This window comes from Liolophura sinensis, chromosome 4, assembly GCF_032854445.1.
Source record: "Liolophura sinensis isolate JHLJ2023 chromosome 4, CUHK_Ljap_v2, whole genome shotgun sequence".
Lineage (NCBI taxonomy): Eukaryota > Metazoa > Mollusca > Polyplacophora > Chitonida > Chitonidae > Liolophura > Liolophura sinensis.
Genome location: NC_088298.1, coordinates 13,958,943 through 13,984,069, shown reverse-complemented (window position 1 = coordinate 13,984,069; position 25,127 = coordinate 13,958,943). Strand labels below are relative to the sequence as shown.

General features: G+C 39.8%; 2 protein-coding genes across 2 annotated transcripts; one reads left to right on the top strand and one right to left on the bottom strand.

Moving 5' to 3' along the window:
* Window positions 1-312: 312 nt before the first annotated feature.
* On the top strand, window positions 313-7,146 carry LOC135464612 (uncharacterized). The gene is made up of 4 exons (XM_064742057.1): window positions 313-3,216; window positions 4,970-5,150; window positions 5,935-5,978; window positions 6,710-7,146. The coding sequence occupies exons 1-4, from the start codon at window positions 3,075-3,077 to the stop codon at window positions 7,144-7,146; spliced, it is 804 nt and encodes a 267-aa protein (XP_064598127.1). The 5' UTR covers window positions 313-3,074.
* A 13,492-nt stretch (window positions 7,147-20,638) lies between these two features.
* LOC135464431 (cephalotocin receptor 2-like) lies at window positions 20,639-24,726 on the bottom strand. Its single transcript, XM_064741857.1, has 2 exons — window positions 23,742-24,726; window positions 20,639-21,156 (listed from the first exon to the last, which is right to left on the bottom strand). The coding sequence occupies exons 1-2, from the start codon at window positions 24,724-24,726 to the stop codon at window positions 20,639-20,641; spliced, it is 1,503 nt and encodes a 500-aa protein (XP_064597927.1).
* Between the last annotated feature and the right edge of the window lie 401 nt (window positions 24,727-25,127).

Here is a 25,127-nt window from a genome sequence, read left to right as displayed (position 1 = left end):
TTTTTAATTTTGAAGGCTACATGCCCATGCAGATTTTTTTGTTGATTGAGTAATAATTTTTATTTGAAATGCTGTGTAAGTTAGCAAGAACATGACTAATCGTGTAATTTTGACCTGTATAGTCAAGTTTGGGCGAGAATGTTTTTTTTTTTTTTTTGTGTCTGTAAATTCCAATCTTGCCATATGTTATTGGTAGGTCTTGCTGTGTGTTGAATGGCCAATGTGCGAAATCAGTTGAATACTACAAAGCGATAAGATAAGAGTTGTAACGGTGTGTTACTTTGACGGAACTGAGCGCGGCGTGGGTTAGTTAAGGTCATCGGAGCGGTGTGGAGATTCCTTCTCTTTTGGAATGATTTTCTATTAAATACGATGTGACATTGGAGATAGTTACCACAAAGGGATCTGTCCAGATAACAGAAAAAGGAAATTTTTTGAACTCTTAGGTGGCTACATGAGCCGTGTTTAGGTGAATGTGGTCAGGGTCTAGGTGTTTGATGCATATCCAGTCTGCTCAGACGTGCGATGAAATACTCATACATAGGCAAACATATATTTACAGGAGAATCTGTCTACCAATACAACAAACTCCGTCAATGACACACTGATAATGCTGAGTATTCGTCTTTATCGACATTATCTATAAAACTGAACCCGCAAGGCGTTTCCCCTTCAACTAACCACAAAGAACCGCAGACTGAACATACTTATAGGCATTGAATATTATGTAGGCACACAGTGAAAGGCCGTTCCGACTTATTCTGTGAAAATGTAAAAACGCCTATAAACAAAACCAAAGATTACAACTTAATCAAACTGGAAAATTTAATTACCACACAGACTGATAGCACTGTGACATTGATCGTTTCGGCGACAAAGCAAAGTCGAAAGCCCTGGAAAGCAGCCACTTCGCGGTCGTGTAAGTTCTATTGTGCTCGGTTGTTCCTACAGTGTCAAGTTGTCATTTCAGCCTCAGCACCACCGTTTATCATCTGATTACATGCCCTTTGAATGTATAAGAATGACTAAGAAGAAAAACTAAATAAATAGTTCTAAACTGAGATCTAAATAATACGTAGAACGTCTGTCTGTAAATTTTGCGATCGTGAACTGGTTTAATCAGAGTATTCTTGAATGAATTTCCACCACAGATAAAACACAATCTCCCTGTTTTCAGAGTTAATTGTAACATTTTAGACTAATTCATCGAGCATTTAAAAGGAACATCCTAGCCTGGCGAATCATGACTTGCAGAATTGTTGCTATTAAAAACATTTTTAATGAAAACACGTATATTCGGATTACATAAAGGCATTCATATATATGTTTTGTGGTCTTTAGGGACAGACAGTGCTATTTTATACATACTGTAGGCACTGTACATGTATAACTGTAGCCACCTTTTACAAAGAATAAAGGCATCTATGCCAATCGAGGTATCGCATGGTTGAGCATCTGTGTCGATCTAATAATCACGAGGTTTAGTATTAAATGAAAGGGAAATCTTTAATGTGAGTGTGTGATTATTTTGTTTTTTGTTTTTTGTAAGTAAAAAATTCAATGTTTTGACCGTATGTATGTCACAGGCTATGCTTTTGTGTTTAGCTCATTAATTGCGGGGGTAGATTTGACACACATACAATCAACTAATATACAAATTCTAAATTCAAGAATAAGTTTTAATTTCATGTTGTTGTCAGGATGTGACAATAGAGTTAATTACCAGAAAATGGAGATGCACTGTAGATGAAATCCACGATCAACATGCATGACAGAATTTGGAAGGTTAAATACTTTATTTTGACAGAATACAATTCAATTTGATAAAGATTCAAACTTTTGGTAGCAAAGTAAGACGACTTACTAAGGTGCAAGTTAGACCCTACCAGTAAACAGTGCATAAATTTAGACCTACTGTACTTAATACCTCAAACATACATATACCTACTTTACACTGTACTATGGGCAATGTATTGCAACAGCAGACAAAGAGAGTAGAGGCAGACAGAATAGTTATAACTTTCATTCTATAATACATTTATATGTGCGTTGTATTTCTAACTTTTCCCAAAGGAAAAACGATATGTTGGTTGGAAGTGCTAAATGCTTATTAGTGGCGCATTAATCCCATATGTTTAAACCATTGTAAAATTTCAAGACAAACAAGCTTGTTTTGCACATAGCAGAGATAAGGCTGTCATTGTAAGGTACCGAAAGGCATTGTAATCTTTGCTAATGATACGTATGCTGATAATTCAGCTAATTCAACAGTAGTTTTACCATTAATTATTTATTTCAACCAATATTTCTTCGAATGGCAGACTGGTATTAAGTGACGTCACATCGGCGGTAAGCAGCAGAATGTTCTTAAGAGTCGGACTCTATGGTGAATGGTGCAGAATCCGTTACAGGCTGTTTCACGATATAGGTATAAGTGTACAAGTAGTGAGATTAAAATGTTAGTACCAAACTCAGACAGTTTTTATATTTGTTAATAGCAGATATCTGGTAGATTTAGATACATATTTCTTCGCCGAGATGTTTCACATAAGAGTCGGGTCTTGCCTCTTGTCTTCGTTCAAAGTTTCCGTGATGTTTTAGCATGTAATTAAACATATTAAGTGACGGTATAAACCTCGATCATAAGGCTGGTATCAACGACTTAGAGGCCATACAGCCTGAAACGCTCTCCACACAACACTTATCAGTCCCCAGCTTATAGATATGCAGATCATCTATCTGTTGTGGTTTATGAACCTTTGGGGATACGTGGAAGAGACAGGTTTCTTAGACTCTTAGAAGAGACAGGGTAGGTTTTGCCTGTGGACAAAGGCTTGTAGGCGATCCATGGCATTTTGTCACGGATGTTTGATTGGTCGCAGGGAGGTAAACAGTTATGCTGCTGACTGACTCGTCAAATGAATATACTTCATATACTAGCTCTCAACACCCCACACGCATTAAACATTGACGATGGCCGCAGCAACTTTTCGGATTACGTTATTACTTAATTGTTAGTATGTTTTTTAGTAAACTATCGCCGGTCCTTCGAGCGAGACTGGGTTACTACTTATATGCATTATCCTAATTCCATGCGCTTGTACAGGATTAAGAAGCTCACAAGGACTGTCACAGACACCAATGACGTACGACTACCATGTAATACGAGCACCATCGGAAATTCAAAGGAGATACAAACTCAACCTTCAACAACAGGTATGTTACATTTTCACGAGTAGGCAAAAAAATTGAAATTACGAAGCACCACGTGTTCATGGTCAATTCCGCATCCATTTTCGAATGGGGACAAAATTTAACTGACCTTTTGTTTGTTACATGTATGCCTGAAGTCCAAATTGTTATACATCTGACTTCAATAACTAATAACCGTCCCGGATAGCACAGTTGGTAGAGCGTCCGCTTTCGGACCAGTAGATCCAGGATCAATCCTTGATCGAGTCACACCTAAGACTTTAAAAGAGGAAGTTGTAACTTCTTCGCTTGGCGTTCAGCATGAAGGGGATAGTGCAACGACTGGTTGACCCGTATCAGTATAATGGCTCAGGCGGGACGGCTTACTTGCCTTCGGTAAGTCGTCTCAGTAAAGCAGCACTAAATAAAAGAGCGGTGGAAATCCGTCATGCAACAAGGAGGCACATTACACGTACATGCACCCTAAGGATTCCGTCGTCGTCATTTGACTGAAAAATTGTTGAGTACGACGTTAAACCCCAAGCACTCACTCACTCACTCACTCACTCAATAACTAATGTTTTGCTTTTATCTACCTTAGTTGAATGAGCTCCATAATTTCTCTTCCCAATGCACGTTACTAAAACCTGACAAAGATGATATTATAAACCTGGTCACAGACCCCCAGTAGTTTCCCATAAGTGACAATGTTAACGTTTAGCGCTATAGTTCAGCCCCAAACATTCCGTGGCCAATAAACTTTGGTGCATACCTGGTCCAGCCTGTAAGAAAGAAGCCATAAACATCTTGACATAGGTTGACCGTCAAAATCTAGACCTTTCTATGCCGGTGGCTGGTAGGGGTGCCTAGCAACGCCAAGGGGACGTCACTTGCAGCCTCATCACCACCTTTCCCCTTGTGTCCTCTCGCCCAGAATTTCACAACTTTCATCACCTGCCCAAAAGTTAGACAGTTTCCATCATTTTGATACCAAGCATGCACCTCTACACCAAAAACGGCAGTCTGTCAGCATGAAAAGACTTTACACCCTAAAATACACAGAATTACTTTCGTCCCGAAAAACGGAAGTTTTAATGGGGGTCTGTGTCCAGATGGTCTCGGGGAGAAACCAAGAGACTACAGTCAGATACATTTGCCTCTGTATGACTTGTATCTTGCTAGAAATACAGCTGATTGAAGTCAGATCTACATGTAGGAGCCTTTCTCTACACTGCATGACTTGCAGCTTTGGCCTACCATCTATAATTAAACACACGCACGCACGCGCGCTCACTCACTGGTGGTTGAGTGGAAGGGAAGGCTGTCTAATCATCCATCAGTCTAAACCTGTTGAGCCTTCTACTGTTTGCGTGTAGAACGGAACTGTGTATATTTACCAGCTACTTGTATGACTTTATATGTTTCCTGAAGATGATAAGTAAAATTTCGTCGAAATATTGAAATGTCACGTATGCGATTCCTCAGTTTTTTTTCGGAGTATCTATATATCGCAGGTATATTGAGGTGATTGTGGACATCGCCTTCACTGTCCATGCTAAACCCAGAATTCACTCAGATTTGTTGTTTAACGCCATATGAACTCAAGAATCATACACCGACCTTTGGCAAGTTACTGGCGAACTTTCCCACGTGTGACATGGTGGAAGACATGCAAACTATGACAAAACTACAATTTATGTTGGCCATTGGACCCTTTAATTGAAAACAGTGTAAATATTTATAATAATTTTCGTGTCCTTATGATTCGTTTGTATAGCAGTCAACGAGTCGAGTATATCCAATGGTACTGCCGATCTGCAAGGTCAGCAAGATGGACAACCGTCATCCGGGCAAATGGCTGGTTTCATCATCGGGGTCATCGCCATAGTAACCGTTGTGGTTGTTATCGTCGTTGTTGCTGTTAAGTTTATCCGACGAAGAAGACAGAGAAAACAAAGGTCAGTACCTTGACTTCATGCTCTTTTCAATTTATTGGCTTTCTTTTCCAGTAGGCGGCATTTTGTTTGCAGTTCTATTTTCCATGTCTTGGATTCACTTCCAAGTCTTTGTTTTAGCAAGACTAACACATTACGGAACGCTTCGGTGGCTTAATGGTTAGAACATCATGGTGGGGTCAAATCAAAGACGTGGTACTTGGTACAAAGAATGATACTTGTTGCTGCCTCGCTTGGCGTTCAGCACTGAATTGTTAGAGCAGGACTAGTTGGCCCGGTGGCAGTATAATGTGACTGGGTGGGGTGTCATATCTGGTATCTTCGGCATGATACTTCAGTGGACACAACAGTTTGGCGGCAAGGACTCACCCTGCCACAAGAAGACACGACTTATGTACGCACACCTAATGACTCTTTGTACGACGTTAAACACAAGCATCTAGCCATTCATGTTACACTGTCAAAGTTTGAACGGCTACTACGTTACAAGTTTAAGTTGCAAACTTCTTACAAATTATCAAACATTTACGTCTTATATAGATTTACAGTTGTGTAAGGTATGAGACAGGGGAGCCTGAATCCAGCATGCTTTCCCTAGTTGGGCCTACCTATGTTAAGGAAAGCGATGATTCCGTACAGGCGGTAACGACATGCGTTACGTGGCAAGAAACACAAAGAGTTTAAAATATTTACGACAATACGAAAGGTCTGGTTGCATATGTGTCCGCGTCAAATCTACCAGTATTGATAAAATGCTGATGTAATATATTTTTCTGTTTTGCCACAGCCCTTTCTCCGGGAAATCAAACAAACAAACACCTTCGCCGTCCGGTGAGTATAAGATCCATCCCCTACAGTGTATGTGAGGCTGAAGGCTTGCCTACGTGCCCCGGCACTCGTCAAATGCGGGTCTGATAGAATAGGTTCAGTACAAAACTATGCTTTATCGAGTGATATATCGGTCTATGCCTTACAGAAACAGTGATCTATGTGACACCTAAAACATAAACTGTAGAATGTTGGGATTCATCGTTGTGTAATTGAGATATGATCCCTTTAATGTCCTCAAACACAACTTTACTAAAATCCCGAGCGGTCGTACACGTTCAGGTTATATGCAAGAGTCTGTCTTGCCAGAGATAGCAGTCTAGCAGGTATTCAAGAGAATTAATATCGTCCTGACTGCGTCCTTTGCGCGGTTTTCACACATGGGCTCGGGATAAGGGTAGACTTAAGCATACACTTAGATTGTCAACCATACCGGTACACGAAACAGTTGCATGTCTTAATACATTATATTAAATACTTGACATGTGCAGTAACTCGTACATATACTTGTATATTTGGCATTGTTGGCCTTGAGCATATACTCCATTTGAGCTCTAAGTGCGGCTTACCCATTCAATCATTTCTGTCATGTCAGTCTATCGATATGTATGTGCAAATTATTGCTCTAGTTTACACAGAGGTCTACACTATAATTTAGTGTTGGCCCTGTATTTAGACATTTAGAATAGATAAACAGTAAGATATATTCAGTGAATATTATTTTTCTCTTCTAGAAAATTCTGCTGGAGCGGATGTTTACTATGAGTCACCGGAAGTGATCAGAGAACGGAAGCGAAGGCAGCGAGAGGCCAATCAAGATGCAGCCAACTTATCATACAATAAAAATGAGTCTGATGGTCACGTGACTGGCCTAGACCAGACCGTGTACTCTTACAATCACTTGCGGGAAGCCGATAACCTACAAAGCGGTGGTGAATTGGCCACGAATACATACGGGCATCTCCAAGATTTCCACGAGACACAGACTGAAAACGAGACCAGTGATTATTACAACTTGGAAGCTACAGCCACTTCCGCTGATGTGCGCGCAGGTCAAAATACGAAGTATGACAATCTCAGTCATCAGAAAGTCACAGGACAGAGTGGTTCAATTGGCGTGACACGAGCCGACTATGATCACGTTTACATTGACCATGACACGGCAGTCTAAGGACGATTACCTGTATTCTAATGGACTATGGGCGTTAGAAGGAGGGATGGGAGGCGTACATCGGCCACCCGGGTATTTGTGGCTTTACTCACGTCACACGCATACTCTCTCACACATTACGGTGACAACATTGTTTAAATAACATGAAAGTTAATACAAAACTCCGCTCCACAGCCCCAGGAATCGAAAACCATGCTGTGTTGACGTTCATGAATTATACATGCTGTGCACATTGCATGTTCTGTTGTCATACATACTATAATTTCTGGTTATTATCAGCCATATTCTTCTCTGAATATCGTCTGTTCATTACCCTCACATGTTATCTTTCACGTCGTCGTCTGTTCATTACCCTCATATGTTATCTTTCACCTCGTCGTCTGTTCATTACCCTCCCCTGTTATCTTTCACTTGGACGTCTGTTAATTACCATCCCATGTTTCACCTCGTCGTCTGTTCATTACCCTCACATGTTTCACCTCGTCGTAAGTTCATTACCCCCCATGTTTCACCTCGTCGTCTGTACATTACTCTCCCATGTTTCACCTCGTCGTCTGTTCATTACCCTGCCATGTTTCACCTCGTCGTCTGTACATTACTCTCCCATGTTTCACCTCGTCGTCTGTTCATTACCCTGCCATGTTTCACCTCGTCGTCTGTTCATTACTTTCCCATGTCTCATCTCGTCGTCCGTTCAGTACTCGCCCATGTTTCACCTCGCCGTATGTTCATTACCTTCTCATGTTATTTTTAACCTCGTTGTGTGTTCATTAAACAACCATGTTTCACCTCGTCATCTGTACAGTACTCTCCCATGTTTCACCTTACAGACCACCGTAAATTCTGATGTTTTAATTCTGTTTTACTCGGTGGAAAAATTCTATTATACATTTAATTATAGTGTCTATATAACCTTTAATGTGATACGTGTATATGTATGTATCTCTTTTGATCATCCTGATACTTTCATGGTTTTACATTTTACTAGTATGTATACATGTATACTTTAAGTAAAGTGCTATTTTTATCTATGTATATTTTACTACCTGCGGGGAGGACAGTATCTCTTTTGATCATCCTGATATATGTTTATATGGCTTTCATTTTTTTCTGGATTCGATGTTAATGTTTATTTCGCTTATTTCAAGTGTCTTTAAAAGGCCACAATATTACTAGAATATATACATGTATACTTCAAGTAAAGATCTATTTTTATACATATATATGTTACTATAGTCTTAAGCCGCGTTTAGACTACAGCCGGGCCGGGCCCATTTTAGCAGGGTCGCGCTTGATCAGGGCCGAGCCCCCTTGACAAGTACCGTTTACATTACACGCCTCGCTGGCGGGCCAAATCCATTATCACAAACAGGAACGACAACTCAGGTTGAGTTGGGCTATTTATTTGTGGCACTCTTCAGACATTGGAGGTACAAACACTTTATTCAGCTGCGAAAATGGCGCTGCCAGTAGTTGTAAGGCAAAGATACAGACGGCCTTTTCGAAACTCATATACATCCACCTGTATGATGTTCTCGTTGTGACGAGCGCTCTCAAGTTGCGCCTGCACGTTTTCCTCGCCCCAAATAGCTAATAGCTGTTCTGTCTCCTCTTTTGTCCAAGTAGCGCCACGATTTGTTGACATATTTAAATTCTTATTGTTCGAAAAAAAGTGCGCCAACTGAAAAGCCGGAAGTGGAAGGTCAGAGGAAGTTGCCTTTAAGCATGCGCAGTTAAGTCCTCTGAGCGGGCCAGGCACGGTGGCGCGTTTACACTACACGTTTGGCTAGCCGAGCCGAGCTTCAGCTGGGCCGAGCCTACCTCTCGTTGAGGGGTTCGGCCCGGTCAAATCTGGCACGGTGCCGAGTACGCTTAACCCGTTTAGACTACTCAATTTTTTGCCGGGCCGTGCCCCATCAGGGCCGAGCCCGGTTGAAAAGCGGTAGTGTAAACGGGGCTTTATATTGACTAATAAACCGCTAACACTTGTTTTTAACATTATTGTGTTCATTTTATTGCGTTACACATTTTAATATTTATTTATGTGATACATATATACATATATATTTTATTCAATTAATTACATGTAGTTTCAGCTTCAGTGCTTATCCGTTTAGAAAGAAGGCCGATTCCAAGAAACTCGATTTGTATACGCTAAATCTTTTAAGTCAGAAAATACAATCTGGATTACACAAATTTTGCCAGTTTTCGGGATTGATCATATACTGGTCACACCAGTGTTAGTATGTAATGTAACGGGAAGGCCTGGATGTGGTGCATATCTGGTGTCTTTGTCATGGCGTTAATTCGATCGCATGTCTGGTGCCTTGGTCATGGCGTTAATTCCAGCGCATGTCTGGTGCCTTTGGAACGGCGTTAATTCCAGTGCATGTCTGATGTCTTTGTCATGGCGTTAATTCCAGCGCATGTCTGGTGCCTTTGGAACGACGTTATTTCCAGCGCATGTCTGGTGTCTTTGTCATGGCGTTAATTCCAGCGCATGTCTGGTGTCTTTGTCATGGCGTTAATTCCAGCGCATGTCTGGTGCCTTGGTCATGGCGTTAATTCCAGCGCATGTCTGGTGTCTTTGTCATGGTGTTAATTCCAGCGAATGTCTGGTGTCTTTCTCATGGTGTTAATTCCAGCGCATGTCTGATGTCATTGTCATGGCGTTAATTCTAGCGCATGTCTGGTGTCTTTGTCATGGCGTTAATTTCAGCGCATGTCTGGTGTCTTTGGAAGGGCGTTAATTTCAGCGCATGTCTGGTGTCTTTGGAATGTCGTTAATTCCAGCGCATGTCTGGTGTCTTTGGAAGGGCGTTAGTTCAAACCTCGATTATCTTGACCTTGTTCATGTGGTGTTGGTAAAAATAACTGGTCGACCCCACTCATGTGGCCATTTACACAGTCTAAAACCTTGATTGATGACAGCTTGTTTTCCACCAAATATACCGTGCATATCTGTATGTGGAGTGTTTGGCAGTAAATTGCCAAAGGTTGGTGGTTCACCTTTCATACCCCGGATTTCTCCTTCCCTAAAACTGACCACCATCGTATATGTGAAACTTGTTTTGAGAATGACAAAACCAGTAAATAAAGAACTGGTAAAGTAAAGTAAAGTGTTGGATCCTCTCTAACCCAAACAAGACAGGGATTCCAAGTTCAACACCAGATTGAGGCTCTAATCCCTTCCAGGTATTATAAAGTCTTAGTGTTATCCTACAGGAATTGAATTCTTAAGGAACAGTTCGTTGCGATGGCCGGTTTCTGATTACATTATGTCTTATAAGGGAAGTAGACCATACCTGCTTCGGTAGGAAGTTACTAGTTTCTGTTCTGGAATATTTAATAAACAAACACTGCTTGGCAAGAAAACAAAAGGATAAAAATGTCAGTTTTATCCAGGATGCAACCTACATCCCTCTATAGGACAATACGTTGAGCAATAAATGCCATATAGTAGCCAGGCACAGAATAAATTATTTCCTGCATATACTCTTTTGAAAATATACTGATCTACAAGATGAAAATGTTTTCAATCCCCGTTCTTATTCTGTTGAGAATTAGATGCCATATCATATAAGCTTGCTCAGAGTACAAAATTGCCTGCATGTACTCTTCATAAAAATAAATATATTTAAAATATCTGTTATTGAAAGGACGTGTTTTATTATGTTTTAGAGCTTGTGTAAACGTTTGATTTTCAATACTCTTATATTGCTTCAAAACGAAGAAATGTTAATTGTCTTCTAAAAAAGTTTACAATTAAGATGTTTTCTCACAGTTTTAATTGTTTCCTTTTACCGACGAACATATGTAACTATGTCTTACATCCGTCTCAAGAAGAAGTTCAAATGTTTATGTACCAAGTATAAAGTCTATACGTGTTTTGGTTAAGACGTAAGCGCAAGTTAACAGTTCAGTCAACATTTAAAACTGCAGCATGACTTCACACTGACGCCAGAACGCTTAGTGCCGTTTTGTAGGGTGAGCCAAATAGTGTTTGTATACCAAATTTAAAGTCTGTGCATGTTTTGGTTCAGGTGTAAGAGCCAGTTAACAGTTCGGTTACCATTTCGGTTAACAATTCAGTGTGACGTTACCTGACGTCAGAGGCCAAAACTTTGAGTGCCGCTTTGTCGGCTGTGCCAAGTAATGTTTGTGTATTAAATATGAAATCTGTACGTGTTTTGGTTAAGACGTAAGCATCATTTAACATTTCAGTTTACAGTTCGGTTAACAATTCAGTGTGAGGTCACCTGGCGTCAGATGTAGTACACTTAACGCAGCTTTGTAGGGCTTGCATTATTTTAATGTTATTGTATATATTAAATGTGATGACAACACAGCATTTTGAGTAATTTTAGATCAGTGACGCCTAATAAATTTCCATTATTTTTTTATTTATTTATTTATTTGATTGGTACTCAAGAATATTTCACTTATACGACGGCGGCCAGCATGGTGAGTGGAAACCCACGAGCATTGCTGGCAGTCTTTCCCACGTACGGCCAGAGAGGAATCCGGCATGAGCTGGACTTGAACTCAAATCGACCGCATTGGTGGGAGGCTCCTGGGTCATTACGTTGCGCTAGCGTGCTAACCAACTGAGCCACGGAGGCCTCTCAATTGCAATTAACCTTACTGCATTTTTTAAACCTAATTCTGCTCTAGCCATGGAGCTAGGGAGCGTGTAATTTGCTATTATTTATGCATTTACTTGAACAGTTAGAATAAAATCTGAACTGAAGTAAATTGATATTTCACCGGTTACGTGTCACCGTTTGCCAGCTATCACACTGTCATCGCTGCTCATTTCACTTGTACGACGGCGGCAAGCATTATGGTGGGAGGAAACCTGGCATAGCCCGGGGGAAACACACGACCATTCGCAGGTTGCTGACAGACCTGCCCACATACAGAGGAAGCCAGCATGAGTTGGACTTCAACTCACAGAAACCGCATTGGTGAGAGGCTTCTGGGTCAATACGCTGCGCTAGCGCGCTAAGCAACTGAGCCACGGAGGCCCCGTTTTTCTCTCTAAGCTGTACTTCTATCACACTGTCTTCGCTGCTCTGGCTCTTCTCTTTGTGCTGTTTATTTATATTGGCAAGTAGTTTGTCTACCATGTAAGAAATTTCTTCGTGTTTTAGTTAACGAGGAAGTGACAATTAAGAGTTCAGTTAACAGTTCGGTTAACAATTCAGACGCCAAAACTTTTGACACTGTTTTGTAGGGCTTGAAAAATAATGTTTGTGTAACATACATATATATATATATATATATATATATATATATATATATATATATATATATATATATATATATATATAGAGAGAGAGAGAGAGAGAGAGAGAGAGAGACACACACCCACACACACACACACACACACACATCATTCTCAGCAGCCAAATAAACTTATGTTTCATAAACTTGATAAATAAAGAATTGACCACAAATAACGCCCTAGGAACGGGCAACGTTGTGGAAGAGAAAGGCCTTTTTATTGTCACGAAATGCACAGAATATAAGAATCATTCATTTCTTATAGTAATATTCGGACCTAGTTAATGCCCTAAATTCCATAAAGCAATTTTAACTGCATGGTCAACGTCATAAAGTGTTAACCAATGATAATCACGTTTACAAACTGGAATTATTTTTATGCTAAAGGGCAAGCCATAACCCTTCTACTCAGAGTCACGAACTCGGCGATTCCTTTTCTGGCGAACGGTTTCACACGCTGTATTACTTCTGTGACAGCGAGTGTAACGCTGTCACGTAAACGTTTGTTTGTCCTCCACTGAGTTCGAGGTCTGAAAACACTACTTATTACATCTAATTGTGGATTTTAAAAAAGAAAGTTCAAGAAGACAACAAACCTCTGTGACAGGCAGCAATAGGTCAACAAAGAAAAAATTATACAGACGAAAAAGAACTTCTTGGTTAATAATAACTGGTGTGTTATTCCGTGATTTAGGGTAAAACTATTTTCAACAACAACAAAAAATCTTAAGAAATAAAAGATGCAGATATACCCTTTGAAGGGATGTTCTTTGCATAAAAATGCATTAAGACTGTATTAGTATTCATATTTCTTTAGACAGCACTAAGGTGCCGCAAGATCCGTCTTTAGAACAATCAGTTTGTGTGAAGTGAAACAGCAAATTTACAGAAATACTTCACCTTAGAATTTGGTTACTGTCAATTTTAAAGGAATGATTCAAAGCACTATTTACAAACATTATACAGCTAAAAGCAACTCAAAGGTAACTCAAAAGTAACAGATTTCATGAAAAAGAAGTGAACCTCATTCAGTATTTTGAGGACAGAAAAATTTTTTTTTGCTTTTAATCGTATTTAAATTATTCCAAATAAAATGTTCACAACTGACAGTAAGTCTGGTATATTATTACCATGGGATGTAGATGTTTGATAAAACAGGTGTATGATGATGATGTATGATGAAACAATGTATAAATTGTAAATTTACAATCACTACTGTTTTTTTTAAATAATTGATACATTTATGCATGATGTCTGAATTATAATTTAGATGTGTGCTTTTAGTATCGAACGTTAAGTTGTGAATAAATTTATGTCATGTTAATATCGATAATATTTTCAATTTTTTTTTACGAAAACACTTTAAATAAAATATTTATCTGCTGCATGGACAATCATGCATGTACATGTATGTATAGGGGGAACCGAATAAAAAACAACCTAGTATTGTTACAATTTAATTTGTTGCGATCAAAACATTCACAACTGACTAAATACAGTATGCATTGTATATTATTACCGTTACCATAAATCTATTTATTTGATTGGTGTTTTACTCCGTCCTCAAGAATATTTCATTTATACGACGGCGGTCAGAATTAAAATATCTTAAATAAAACATTTATCTGCTACACGGACATTCAAGCAGTTCATTCATGCATTTTAATGTATGTACCGGGGAACAAGATAAAAATCACATTAATGTAGTAACTTTACAATTTAATTAGTTTTAAAGAATGAATAACTATCTTTCACTCCAAAAATCTCACATACCAATACAAAGTTCAAATGTATGTGTATCTCAACAGGTGATTGTGGATTCTATTCTTGTCACTTTTGAAGTCTGAATGAATGAAGCAATTAACGGAGTCAAAATTGAGCAATGTCACAAATATTAAGAAAGGCATGCCGCAAATACATTGTGCATACATATAACTTATGTTATTTCTTTGCTCAGATAGAAAACATGTAATGCAGAAGTTAAACCAAAACAATTACTCTGAGACAATCCAGGGATTGAGCAAATCATGGACGAACTACAACGATGTAAAACTCAGTGTTTCACTCAGCTGGTTAATCAAAAACTGCTTTTCAGTGATGTTCATGTATTGTTAATTGTTCACGCCCTGATTTATCAGATAGTGATAATAATCATTCTAGTTGTGATCAAAGTGTGTAGTAAAGGCCCTCTGTTAGTCCAGAAACAACTTCAACCATTTGTAGGGATCACTAAATAAATCGGCTATTTATAGCCCTAAATCTGGCTTTTTTTGAACATAGTAATATATAAGTTTTTTGCAGACGGCGATTTAATGTCTCTAGTAATGTAGCAATTCTTATTTCCAGTGAGATTCCTATCAAGAATGTGATAAATTGTTTATTTCTTATATACTGAAATACATTAAAAATGCAGAGGTAAAAAGTGGAATTGATGCTAAACAATATATTATTTGGTGTTGACGGCTTATTGCATTCAAATTGCGCATGAGTAATGACAAGTGTTTACAATGCATGCCACACAACGCCTTCTCATGGGCACTAACAGTTTCTGAATAACAGCTTGTGGTATCCTACTTGTAGGACAAGTACGAGATCTCTAACGCTGGCGATTTAAGACCGCGTTGTCCCTTGTTAAGTCCCACAAGTGCTCGATGGACGTTAGATCGGGAGATAAGGCAGGCCATGTCGTAACATGTATATTATTCTGTGACAGGAAGTCCATAGAAGCACGTGCTGTTTGTGCTGTGACGTTGTCCTGTTGGAAAGTATTCAGCTGGTCCATGTTGGCGGAAACAGGGGACCACGTGACGTATTAAAATGGCGTCCCTGGAGTAAACTGCATTAACACGACCAGTGCATACATCACTTTTGTGATGAAAAGTGATACCGCCCCAAACCATCACGCTTCCGCCGTCCCACCGATCAAGTCTGCACAACACAATCATCAAGATAACGTTCACCACCGCCGTCAGCGTTCCTGAGACGAATTCGTCAGAGAAGAAAACGCCATGCCAGTGTCGAAGTAGCAATTGTCTGTTCTGTCCTTTGATGGTACAGTGGTATCATTCAAACCTTGCTGCTATGGCCCTTGTAGTTAGACCAACTTCAGTCAAGGCAATGGCGCGTTCCGGTTCCTCAGATGTTATTCACGGTACTGTATCTTCCATACTGTTCCACTGCTATAGCGATTTTGCGGATAGCCTTTGAATGTCTTCCCTTTATACCCCATTTCTGCACCCAAAAGTATACTCTTTGAATTTTTCGTGCTTTTCTTGTGTAAAAACGTGTTTTTCACTAGTGTGTCCTGATGCGTTTTGATGACGGCGCACACAAATTCTTATTCTTAAACTATCATGATATTTTTATGTATTCATGTGTCGGGTTAGCATATCTAAATCTACAAAGTTTACAACCACGTAACCAGACACGGATTTATTAAATAAAGACGTGTTGCTGTTGGTCGACGTTTTCACGTGCGTCTTTTCAACAAATCTGTCAGTGTTATACGATTTTATCAATAGTAAGCTTTCCTCGTGAAAGTTCTTTGTCACTTGCAGTTGTCTTCTTTGACTTCCTTAGCGATTTCTCAAATTTATTGCCATTGTGTTTTGTAAAACTGATGATATCACCCGACAAATACTCGCCTTCACTGGCTCCACCTCAGACTGCTACGAAATTCCAGTGCAAACTTGGTCAGGGGGTGCACATATACACAACTGCGGGAATGATCTTCGCAGAAAATTAAAAGGCTGCTTTTTGCAGATAGTTTTTCTAGGTGTAAATAATATCTTTTCGAATAAAACGGTACATTTGTTTTACTTCACCTGTAAGTATTAGTCATCAAGAGGCTTATTTTGTGTGGCCTGTGTTGTGTTTCGTAATGTTCATGCCTCATTTTCAAACGGTAAAAAAGCTTCTGATCTTATAGATTTTTAGGACTATGAAAAAGGTAGCGAAACTCGTGGTGTTTAAATCTGATCTGGTTGTGTTTAAACGACTTAAAATGTGAAAAGTTTCCGTAGTGTGAGAAAAGATTATACATCTCTCGACCCTGTTACTGGGGGTATCACTCGTCTATTAAAGGAAAAGACATCTAAAGATCAAAGTAGGCATCACTAAATAGACCACATTAAACTATGTATAAATATACTTCTATTTATTTTTAAAAAATTTTGTGAAAAGAGTTAAATGCGCTCAAAGATTTGAATTCTAAGGTAGGTTTATGGACCATACTATCAGAGGGTAGGAACTCTGGGAGTTTTTCCAACTCTAATCACAACACTGAATGTTGGAATAACTCTTTTTACCTATGAGTAAAAGATTACGGATAGAAGATTCCCCAAAATTCCTTCCTTCTGGTGAACAACAGCGAAAAAAGGTGATGTGACGTCAGAGTTCTTAGATACCGGCAGTTTGGCTCATAAAGCCCACACTCTTAAAAAAGTCTAAAAAAAATCTAAATGAAAGTATTCTTACGCACAGTTTTCAGTTGTTTGTATGATGAAGATTACTTCATATTTTAGCTTTCTTCTACTTTAATGGTCTCGATTGATATCCATCGTAACACAGGGCCTTTATTTGTATAACCTGTGTTTACACAATATAGATAAAGGTAGGAACTCACATTTACCTGTATGTATGACACACTACTGGCATACAGTTGTGCATCATTTTGTTACCGAAATAACACCTAAAACTACAATTTCGCATGAAAAGCTTAACTGACCCTCACATTCAGGTATACAACGCAACAAAATTATGTGAAAAACAAAGAGAACAAAAATGAAATTAAAATAACTACACTATACATAGTGTACATGCCTACACTTTATGCCGTGAACGGTGCATATTTGTTAGTATCAACATAAAAGTCAAAGGTTATGGGCATTCTATACCCATAAAAGAAACGCTTTTGGAAATACATTCTGCTTTGCCAGAGAAATGTAGGCCGATGTAGAATCAAGATTATTTCCTTTTCCATCTGTACGCTTTGGCGAAAATATAAATGATATTTTCATTTCACTGATTCTAATTAGACCTTTGAAAAACGCCGCCATTATATGTTTTGCTGCAATGTTATAAGCAAAAAGAAGGGAGAAATGTTATCAGGTTGTTCTTTCAAGCTAAAGTTTTCAGCCACATTCTGACTCGGATCTAATAAAAGTTATTTCCCTTTTTCCAAGAAGGCCTGGAAAACCAACTAGTGGGCGAGGCTAACTCTCTGATGACGATCGACCCGTCAACCAATCTGGTCTCTCCTCACTGTATCATATGTGGGGTCAAACTGAACTACAGCTCCTGTGATTGGCTGCTGGGTTTCGCTCAAAGTCTGACAATAAAACCTAACCTAATGTCAGTATGCTAATACACTTTTGAAAAAGAAAACCTTGTCGATTTGGTTATCTATTTTCACATTAGGCATAAAATTAAATAAAATGCAACAACAATATGGGTTCTTAATCGCTTATAACGGCCGGACCCAATAACGAAAAAGGAAAATAGCATTTACAGAACACGTGATATTTGGTTTTTACGAATAAGTGTCGTTCATTGCTATTTATGAGAAAATCAACCTCTGTTGGGACTTTTATCACACACTTCGCAAATTTATTCTGATGACACAGACACATAATATACTGACTCGCTTTAAAAACGCACCAACATGAATCTATGAAAATATCATGATAGTTTGAGAATAACAACGGAAATAATGGTTAATGGTGCTCCAAAGGTATTGTCACGTTTGATAGCCTTTGTGTGAGTCGTCACCAAAACGCAAAAGGGAACAGGACTGAAAAGCACGTTTTTACACAATAAAAGCACAACAATTTCAAATAGACATTACCTTTGGGTGCAGAAATGGGGTATAAAGGGAAGACATTCAAAGGCTATCCGCACAATCCGTGTAGCGGGAACACGTGAGGATCGGGAATGAGCCATTGCGTTGACTGAAGCTGGCCTGACTACAAGGGTCATAGCAGCAAGGTTTGGATGTCACCACAGTGCCATCACAAGACAGAACAGACAACTGCTACTTCGACACTGGCATAGCGTTCTCTGGCCTGTGGTGGTGAACGTTATCTTGATTGTGTGATCGGCGTGGTGGTGGAAGTGTGATGGTATGGGAGAGTATCACTTTTCATCACCTGTATCATTGGTCGTGTTAATGCAGTTTACTACAGAGACGCCATTTTAAGACATCGCGTTGTCCTCCGTTTCCGTCAACTGGGCTAGCTGCAACAGGACAATACCAGAGCACATACAGCATGTGCTTCTATGGATTTCCTGATCCAGAATAATGTACAACAGACAATGATATGACCTGCCTTATCTCCCAATCAATCTCCCATCGAGCGCGAATCGGACGTCAACCCCAAATCGCCAACGTTAGAGATCCAGAGTTTGTCCTAGGCTACAACATGAGTGACGTAGGATCCCACAAGCTGTTATCCAGAGACTGTTAGTGTCCACGAGAAGGTGTTATGTGGCATGCATTGCAAACAGGGGTGATCCCATCGGACCTCTTGTATGTTCCACTTCCTGTGTATTAAAATTGTGCACTTCCAACGCCACTTGTTATTACTAATGCATATATGACTTATCCGAGTGTGAATGTAATACACCGCCAACACCAAATAAAATTTGGATTAGCATCAGTTCCACATTTTACCTCTGGTGCGTTTTTAATGCTTTGTCGACATTCACCGATGATTAAAGTACCAGCAACTCATCAGCAGTGCCAGGATTGTTGAAGTTGTGCACAGATTTACTCAATTTTGTATCTATATGCCAAAGTGTGAGACCTGTACATATTTGCAGTAACACATTTGGAAGATTTCAGACAATAAAGGTTGTACGCGGTACATTTACTTTTCAACATTGAGCCTTTTTATTATTATGACTTCTGAAGAATTAAAATGACACAGTGAAAACTTAGGCGAATGTCTTTACTTGATCAGTGGTTTCCTCCAAACATAAGCCTGGCAGGTGAGGTATAATTGAATCCTTCCTGAATGAGGCATACAACACCGGTCAAATATATAATTGGCTAGTCTTTTTTTTGTCTTGTGATAAAAATCATGGTACATGTGGAATTCATAAGACGTACCAGTAGATCAGATGCTGAACGCAAGTCAAGTGACATTCCATTCTTTGCCGCTTTAATCGTTTTTCTCACTGATTATTCATAAATCTGGTCAGCTATTTATAGATGAAGGCCAAAGGAATCTCTGACTACCGTGATAACTGCACTTCTACGACTATCATCACTGTCAGAAACACTCGTCCTTGTCTTGAACTTATCGAGCACAGAAAGAAAAAAATAACAACGAAGCAAGAAACGCATACCTAACCAGAAAGAAGGAATTATTCTCCTGTGTAACCGAGGTGCACACTCTTAAAGAAGAAGAAAACTTAAATATTAAACAAATACCATTGAAAAGAGTATGCATTTCTTCGCAGGTGCATGCCATAAAAAGTTCTAATATGTACCTCAAGTTGATAACTTATAAATAAAGTCAGCGCCAAAATCCGCTGTGGGCGACTCCATTTTGCCTAAGAACTAGTCCTGAAGTCTTCTGTGTTAGGAGGAGAATTGCCGTTGGAAACCGCCAATGTGCAGTTCGTACATTTCGGGTAGAGCTCTTCTTCCCAGGAGGTAGCGAAAAGTACAGTTCGTTTTCCGATTAACGATCGGGACACCGGAATGTTGGACGTAGGTTCCGAGTTTACACGAACAAGCCGGCAGTTTTAACGACTCTCATTGGAACAGAGGCAACACACCCCCAGTATAAATTACAGGGTTTTAAAGATGGAGGACGCGATGGACTCAGCGATTTATGCCAGCTTTGCCGTTTTCAGGCTGTACGTGTGTGGCGAGGAAAAATCGCAAAATTATGCAGCAGGCAGCACCAGATAGAAAAAAATGTGCTCTTTTCAGCCTGTAGTTTCACAATTTTAAGTTTTCGTCTCCTTTAACATACGTATAATATCATTGTAACGCTTCTGACGGGAGAATTCACTTCCGCTTTTTAGAGGATAATGTGTCAGCAAATGAAAACAATATTCCTAATCGTCGTGCGATCAGGGGAGGATTAGTAGCATAGGCCACTCACACTATTAATGAATATTTATGACAAAGGTAATCCATCAGTATGTATCCATATGGAAATGTCAAGCCGATGTTTTAGGGAAATCTATACAAAATTTAAACGGCAGCAGAATGCACAGATTCTAAAGAATCCGTTTCCCCAAGCAAACATTGTTTTTGTCCGTTTCTCATGGGTAAAACTGCCGTGTTCTCGGATATCATCATCCCCGATGTGGCTTCCCTGTCGGCGTTCAACTCCCTCACTTGGAACTTTCGGTTCACATGCGGAGACACGAGGCTCTTTAGAGAAGAACTTCGAGGAGAGGGACTCTTTTTCGGGGAAGAAGATTCGATGGAATTCACTTCCCATTTTAAAGACGTTAAGCGAGTGAATCGACTAGACTGCCCCGTGAGCGATCCCCGGCCCTCCAGAATTGGCATTTCAATGGAATCACCGTCTTTCCTGGATTTGGATTGTCCCGTTGGCTGCGTGGTGAACTGGGTCGATTTCCGTTGTGGTTTTAAGGATTTACAAGGTATGATATGATAGAGAAGATTTCCACTGAATGCCAGGTATATCCATGGGTTACAACAACTGTTAAGACTTGCCAGCAGCATCATGATGACGGCGTACTCTGCAAAGACAGTAGTAATAACGGCTGAGTTAGTACTATTTAAAGTAGAGCAGTTAGAATAAACACCTAACTGAGACAAACTGACATGAAACCAGATTTCATCGATTACGTGTGGTCATTTCGTTGCTTCTCAAGCTTTACTTCCTGTACTGTAGTCTTTTCTGTTGTATTGCAGATATGCTGGGTTTATGCTACGACATTCTCATAATGATACAAATCAGCAACCGGTGGTTTGGGAGTTTCATTCAGCCATCCAAAATTATCGCCTTCAATAGTTACTGGTAACTCAGTATAGATGCACTGTTCCATCTACTGATAAATGTGAATAAAAGAGAAGTAATGGAAAACAGGTATCAATCGGAAATCACCCAATGACCAACAAATATTTGCCCAATGTCTTCTACACCGACGTCTTTCCCGTCCAGTTAACAAGTCGCCGTAATCCTTGTAATGCGATGATATCCAGTAAATGTATCAATCTATACACTCGTGTGGTCTGTCGGCAACCTGCGGATGGTCGTGGGTTTCCCCCGGGCTCTGCCCGGTTTCCACCCACCATAATGCTGGCTGCCGTTGTATAAGTGAAATATTCTTGAGTACGGCGTAAAACACCAATGAAATAAATAAATAAATAAATAAATAAATAAATAAATAAATAAATAAATAAATAAATAAATAAATAAATAAATAAATCAATCAATAAATAAATAAATATACACTCATATGAATATAATCGAGTATTTATATACGTAAGTGTTTTACGTAATTCTAATTGAGCAGAAATTGCAACTTTTCGCAATTCGAGAAGATGACCTTTTGTTGAGATATAATTTCGTGTCATGAAATTATCAACGTACGGTATGACATACATCTGACTGTCAAACAAGAGTTCATTGCTTGATTTTCCCCTCATGTCCTGATTCAAAGGGGGATAACTCCCAAAGACAAAAGACTATTTCTCTTGTCAAATTCATTGGTTTTCAGGAATTATAGACAGAAAACTGAACCTGTCTCCCACAGGGATCTTGTACGATTACTTCAAGAACGAATGCTCTAAAACTGATGTTAAAATGCTTAATTTCAGTTTACTTTACTCCAAGTATTTCAGATATAGGTTCATATGTACACCCATGCTAACAAAACCCACGTATTTTTTGTTAATTACAGCTGCTTCCTTCAAAAAACAAAACAAAACAAATGTATGTAATGTTTAAAATTGTTATTACTCGACCCGGGTTTGTTTCCGGGTCTCCCGACTTCGAGGCGCACACTCTAACCATTAAGCCACCGAAGCGGTTTTCTTTCTTCGAAGCAAATGCATCTAAGTTCTGATTCATTCCTTGACACAACATTATACACCAGAAATAAACAGTGCTATGAACGGTAATGTCCCTTTATCGAAAGGAACAGGCAGAGGAAAACCACTCTGCTATCACTCATTACCGGTGACATTAAAAGCGGTCGAACAACCAATGCAGCGTATGTTGTTGTCATTTCGCCACTAATTTCTGTCATGCCTGTGTTGCTTTAAAATGACCGTCCCAAGGATAACCTTTGACAAGTCTATGTGCAGGGAGTTATTTTTTGTTCTAGTAGTTTTCTATGTCTACTGTGAAATAAATTTATTCCATTCACGGCATATTTGTAACTACAGATACATCCCATGTTTTTTTTAACTCCTATCATCGTCAGCAACTATGGTGCCGGTCGTGGAATCTGATTGGGCCATGAGTCGTGCATATTTATGAAGGAAAGTTCAGGGCTTTGAAGAGGCTGAGTAAATCAGGGGAGATCATGTTGGACATCGCTAGCTTGATTAAATGAAGAATGGCCAAGTAATTTAACCTGATCTGTGTCGCTTTACTTATGGGCAAGGAGTTTAGATGGGTGAGGACAAAAACGTGTGCACCATGAGATATTTATTTATTTATTTATTTGATTGGTGTTTTACGCCGAACTCAAGAATATTTCACTTATACGACGGCGGCCAGCATCATGGTGGGTGGAAAAAGAGCAGAGCCCGGGGGAAACCTACGACCCTCCGCAGGTTGCTAACAGACCTTCCCTCGTATGGCCGGAGAGGAAGCCAGCATTAGCTGAACTTGAACCCACGGCGACCTCATTGGTGTGAGACTCCTGGGTCATTACGCTGCCCTTGCGCGCTAACCAACTGAGCCACGGAGGCCTCTCACCATGAGATATTCGCCAACTTTGCAGTGGGCCCTTTAGAGTCGTTTTTAGGAGCGCCTTCATGAGTCTGAACTGGGAGGACCAGTTCAAGATTGAGCCATTTTCCACCCAAATATTATGTACCACCCGAGTTTCTGCATCTTAGAACCGAGCTGTTGCTGTCGATATTCTTGTGTTACTCCGATGTTATATTATGGTTCATCCGGTACCTCATAAGATGCGATTATTTTCTCTGCCTTTACCTAATTCCCCCACGCATGAATCTGACCTGCTTCATCTAAGAGAAATATTCTTGAGTACGTCGAAAAACACCGTAACTATGCAATGATGTGTTGGTAAAATTGACCACAAAATATGGACCAGAGCGGCCTAGCCGTGCTGTCTCTACCACTTACGCTTTTCAGCGACGGATTCGTCGTACAGCCACCATAACTGAGAAATGAAAAACGGCGACCAGCAGATAACGTAGGCCAAAATGACAACGAAAGTCAACTTGATTGTTTTGATTTTCGCACGTGAGAATCCCCTGCATGAATGGCTTCTGGGATGGACATCTTTCCTGTGGACACGGTTGGAAATTTCAGCAGCAGAATTCAACGTGCTTGCCGTACTTTTGTACTGTACCTCGTGGATGACTTTGGCAGGGTGGCTGGCGGACTTTTGTTGTCTGGAGCGCAACCATACCGTGTAGCAAATTGAGCCATATGCAAACGTCAAAATGAGTAAAGGAACGATGTACACGGCTGCCGTAAACCACGTGACGTAAACGTTAACCAACCAAAAGGGGTCGAAGTTTGCCAAGCAATCCATTTCGCCGGTAACTGTACGTCCATAGTGGAACAAGAATAATTGCGGCGTACTCAGAGTGAAAGCAATAAAATAAGCTCCAACAACCATCAAGTGCACTCGCCTAGCAGTCCATGAGTGGTTCGACAACGGGAAGCAGATTGCCCTGTAGCGATCCACTGCCGTCATGACTAACACATATGTAGAGAGATATATTACTACGACTTGCATGTACTTTACAAATCGACACAAAGAGTCGTTTCCTTGAAATCGGAATGTGATATCATTAAGCATCTGAGGCAAGACGTTAAAGATGGCGACCAGTAGGTCCGCAATGCTGAGGTGCATAATGAATATATGCATCCGAGACACATTCGTTCGTTTTCTGCTCAGAGCTAAGAGGACACAAGTATTGCCGAAAATTGCCAGCACCAAAATAATTGCCAGTACCGCAATTTCTATTTTGGCCAACTCTTCATCCCTTGTCTTGTGTTTTGTGACGTTCTTCAACGTGTTATTCAGCCACGTGCTTCCATTCCACCAGTGAACATCTTTCTGCCAAACGACATCTGATGGTGAGTATGTTACGTCCATTCTAATAGGTTAGCGACAAATAACCCCTTCTCTTTATCTAAAGTAGCGGGGTTTGTTGGCTTCTCAGCCGCATTCCTCTTGCGTCTAATTGCACCATTCTATCCCACAGAGCAATGTTTTTCATCGGGAAATGTTTCCCCCTTGCTGATATCCTCACAAGGCATTTCGAAACTGAAATATAGAACAGAAAATCATGAAAGCAAGACAACGGACAAAAAATATAATCGTAAGTGTTCATTCTCCAGTACTTCATCTTTTCTTTCATAAGAATTAACTTTCTTCATTTCAGTGGTGAAATTCTCCCCATTCAAATTTTAAAGATGCTAAGAGCGAAAGAGTTTCGACTCACTGTAAGGCACATCGATGGTGATTGATAGCTCCCAAACTTCGTTCTGAATAAC

What these genes read in the sequence shown, in the direction of transcription:
- LOC135464612 (XM_064742057.1), top strand. Translation starts at nt 3,075, where the DNA reads ATGCATTATCCTAATTCCATGCGCTTGTACAGGATTAAGAAGCTCACA. An exon ending in AACTCAACCTTCAACAACAG is followed by an intron (nt 3,217 to 4,969) that starts GTATGTTACATT and finishes TCGTTTGTATAG; the next exon opens with CAGTCAACGAGTCGAGTATA. An exon ending in AGAAGACAGAGAAAACAAAG is followed by an intron (nt 5,151 to 5,934) that starts GTCAGTACCTTG and finishes GTTTTGCCACAG; the next exon opens with CCCTTTCTCCGGGAAATCAA.
- LOC135464431 (XM_064741857.1), bottom strand. Translation starts at nt 24,726, where the DNA reads ATGGACGTAACATACTCACCATCAGATGTCGTTTGGCAGAAAGATGTT. An exon ending in CGAATCCGTCGCTGAAAAGC is followed by an intron (nt 21,157 to 23,741) that starts GTAAGTGGTAGA and finishes CTGTCTTTGCAG; the next exon opens with AGTACGCCGTCATCATGATG.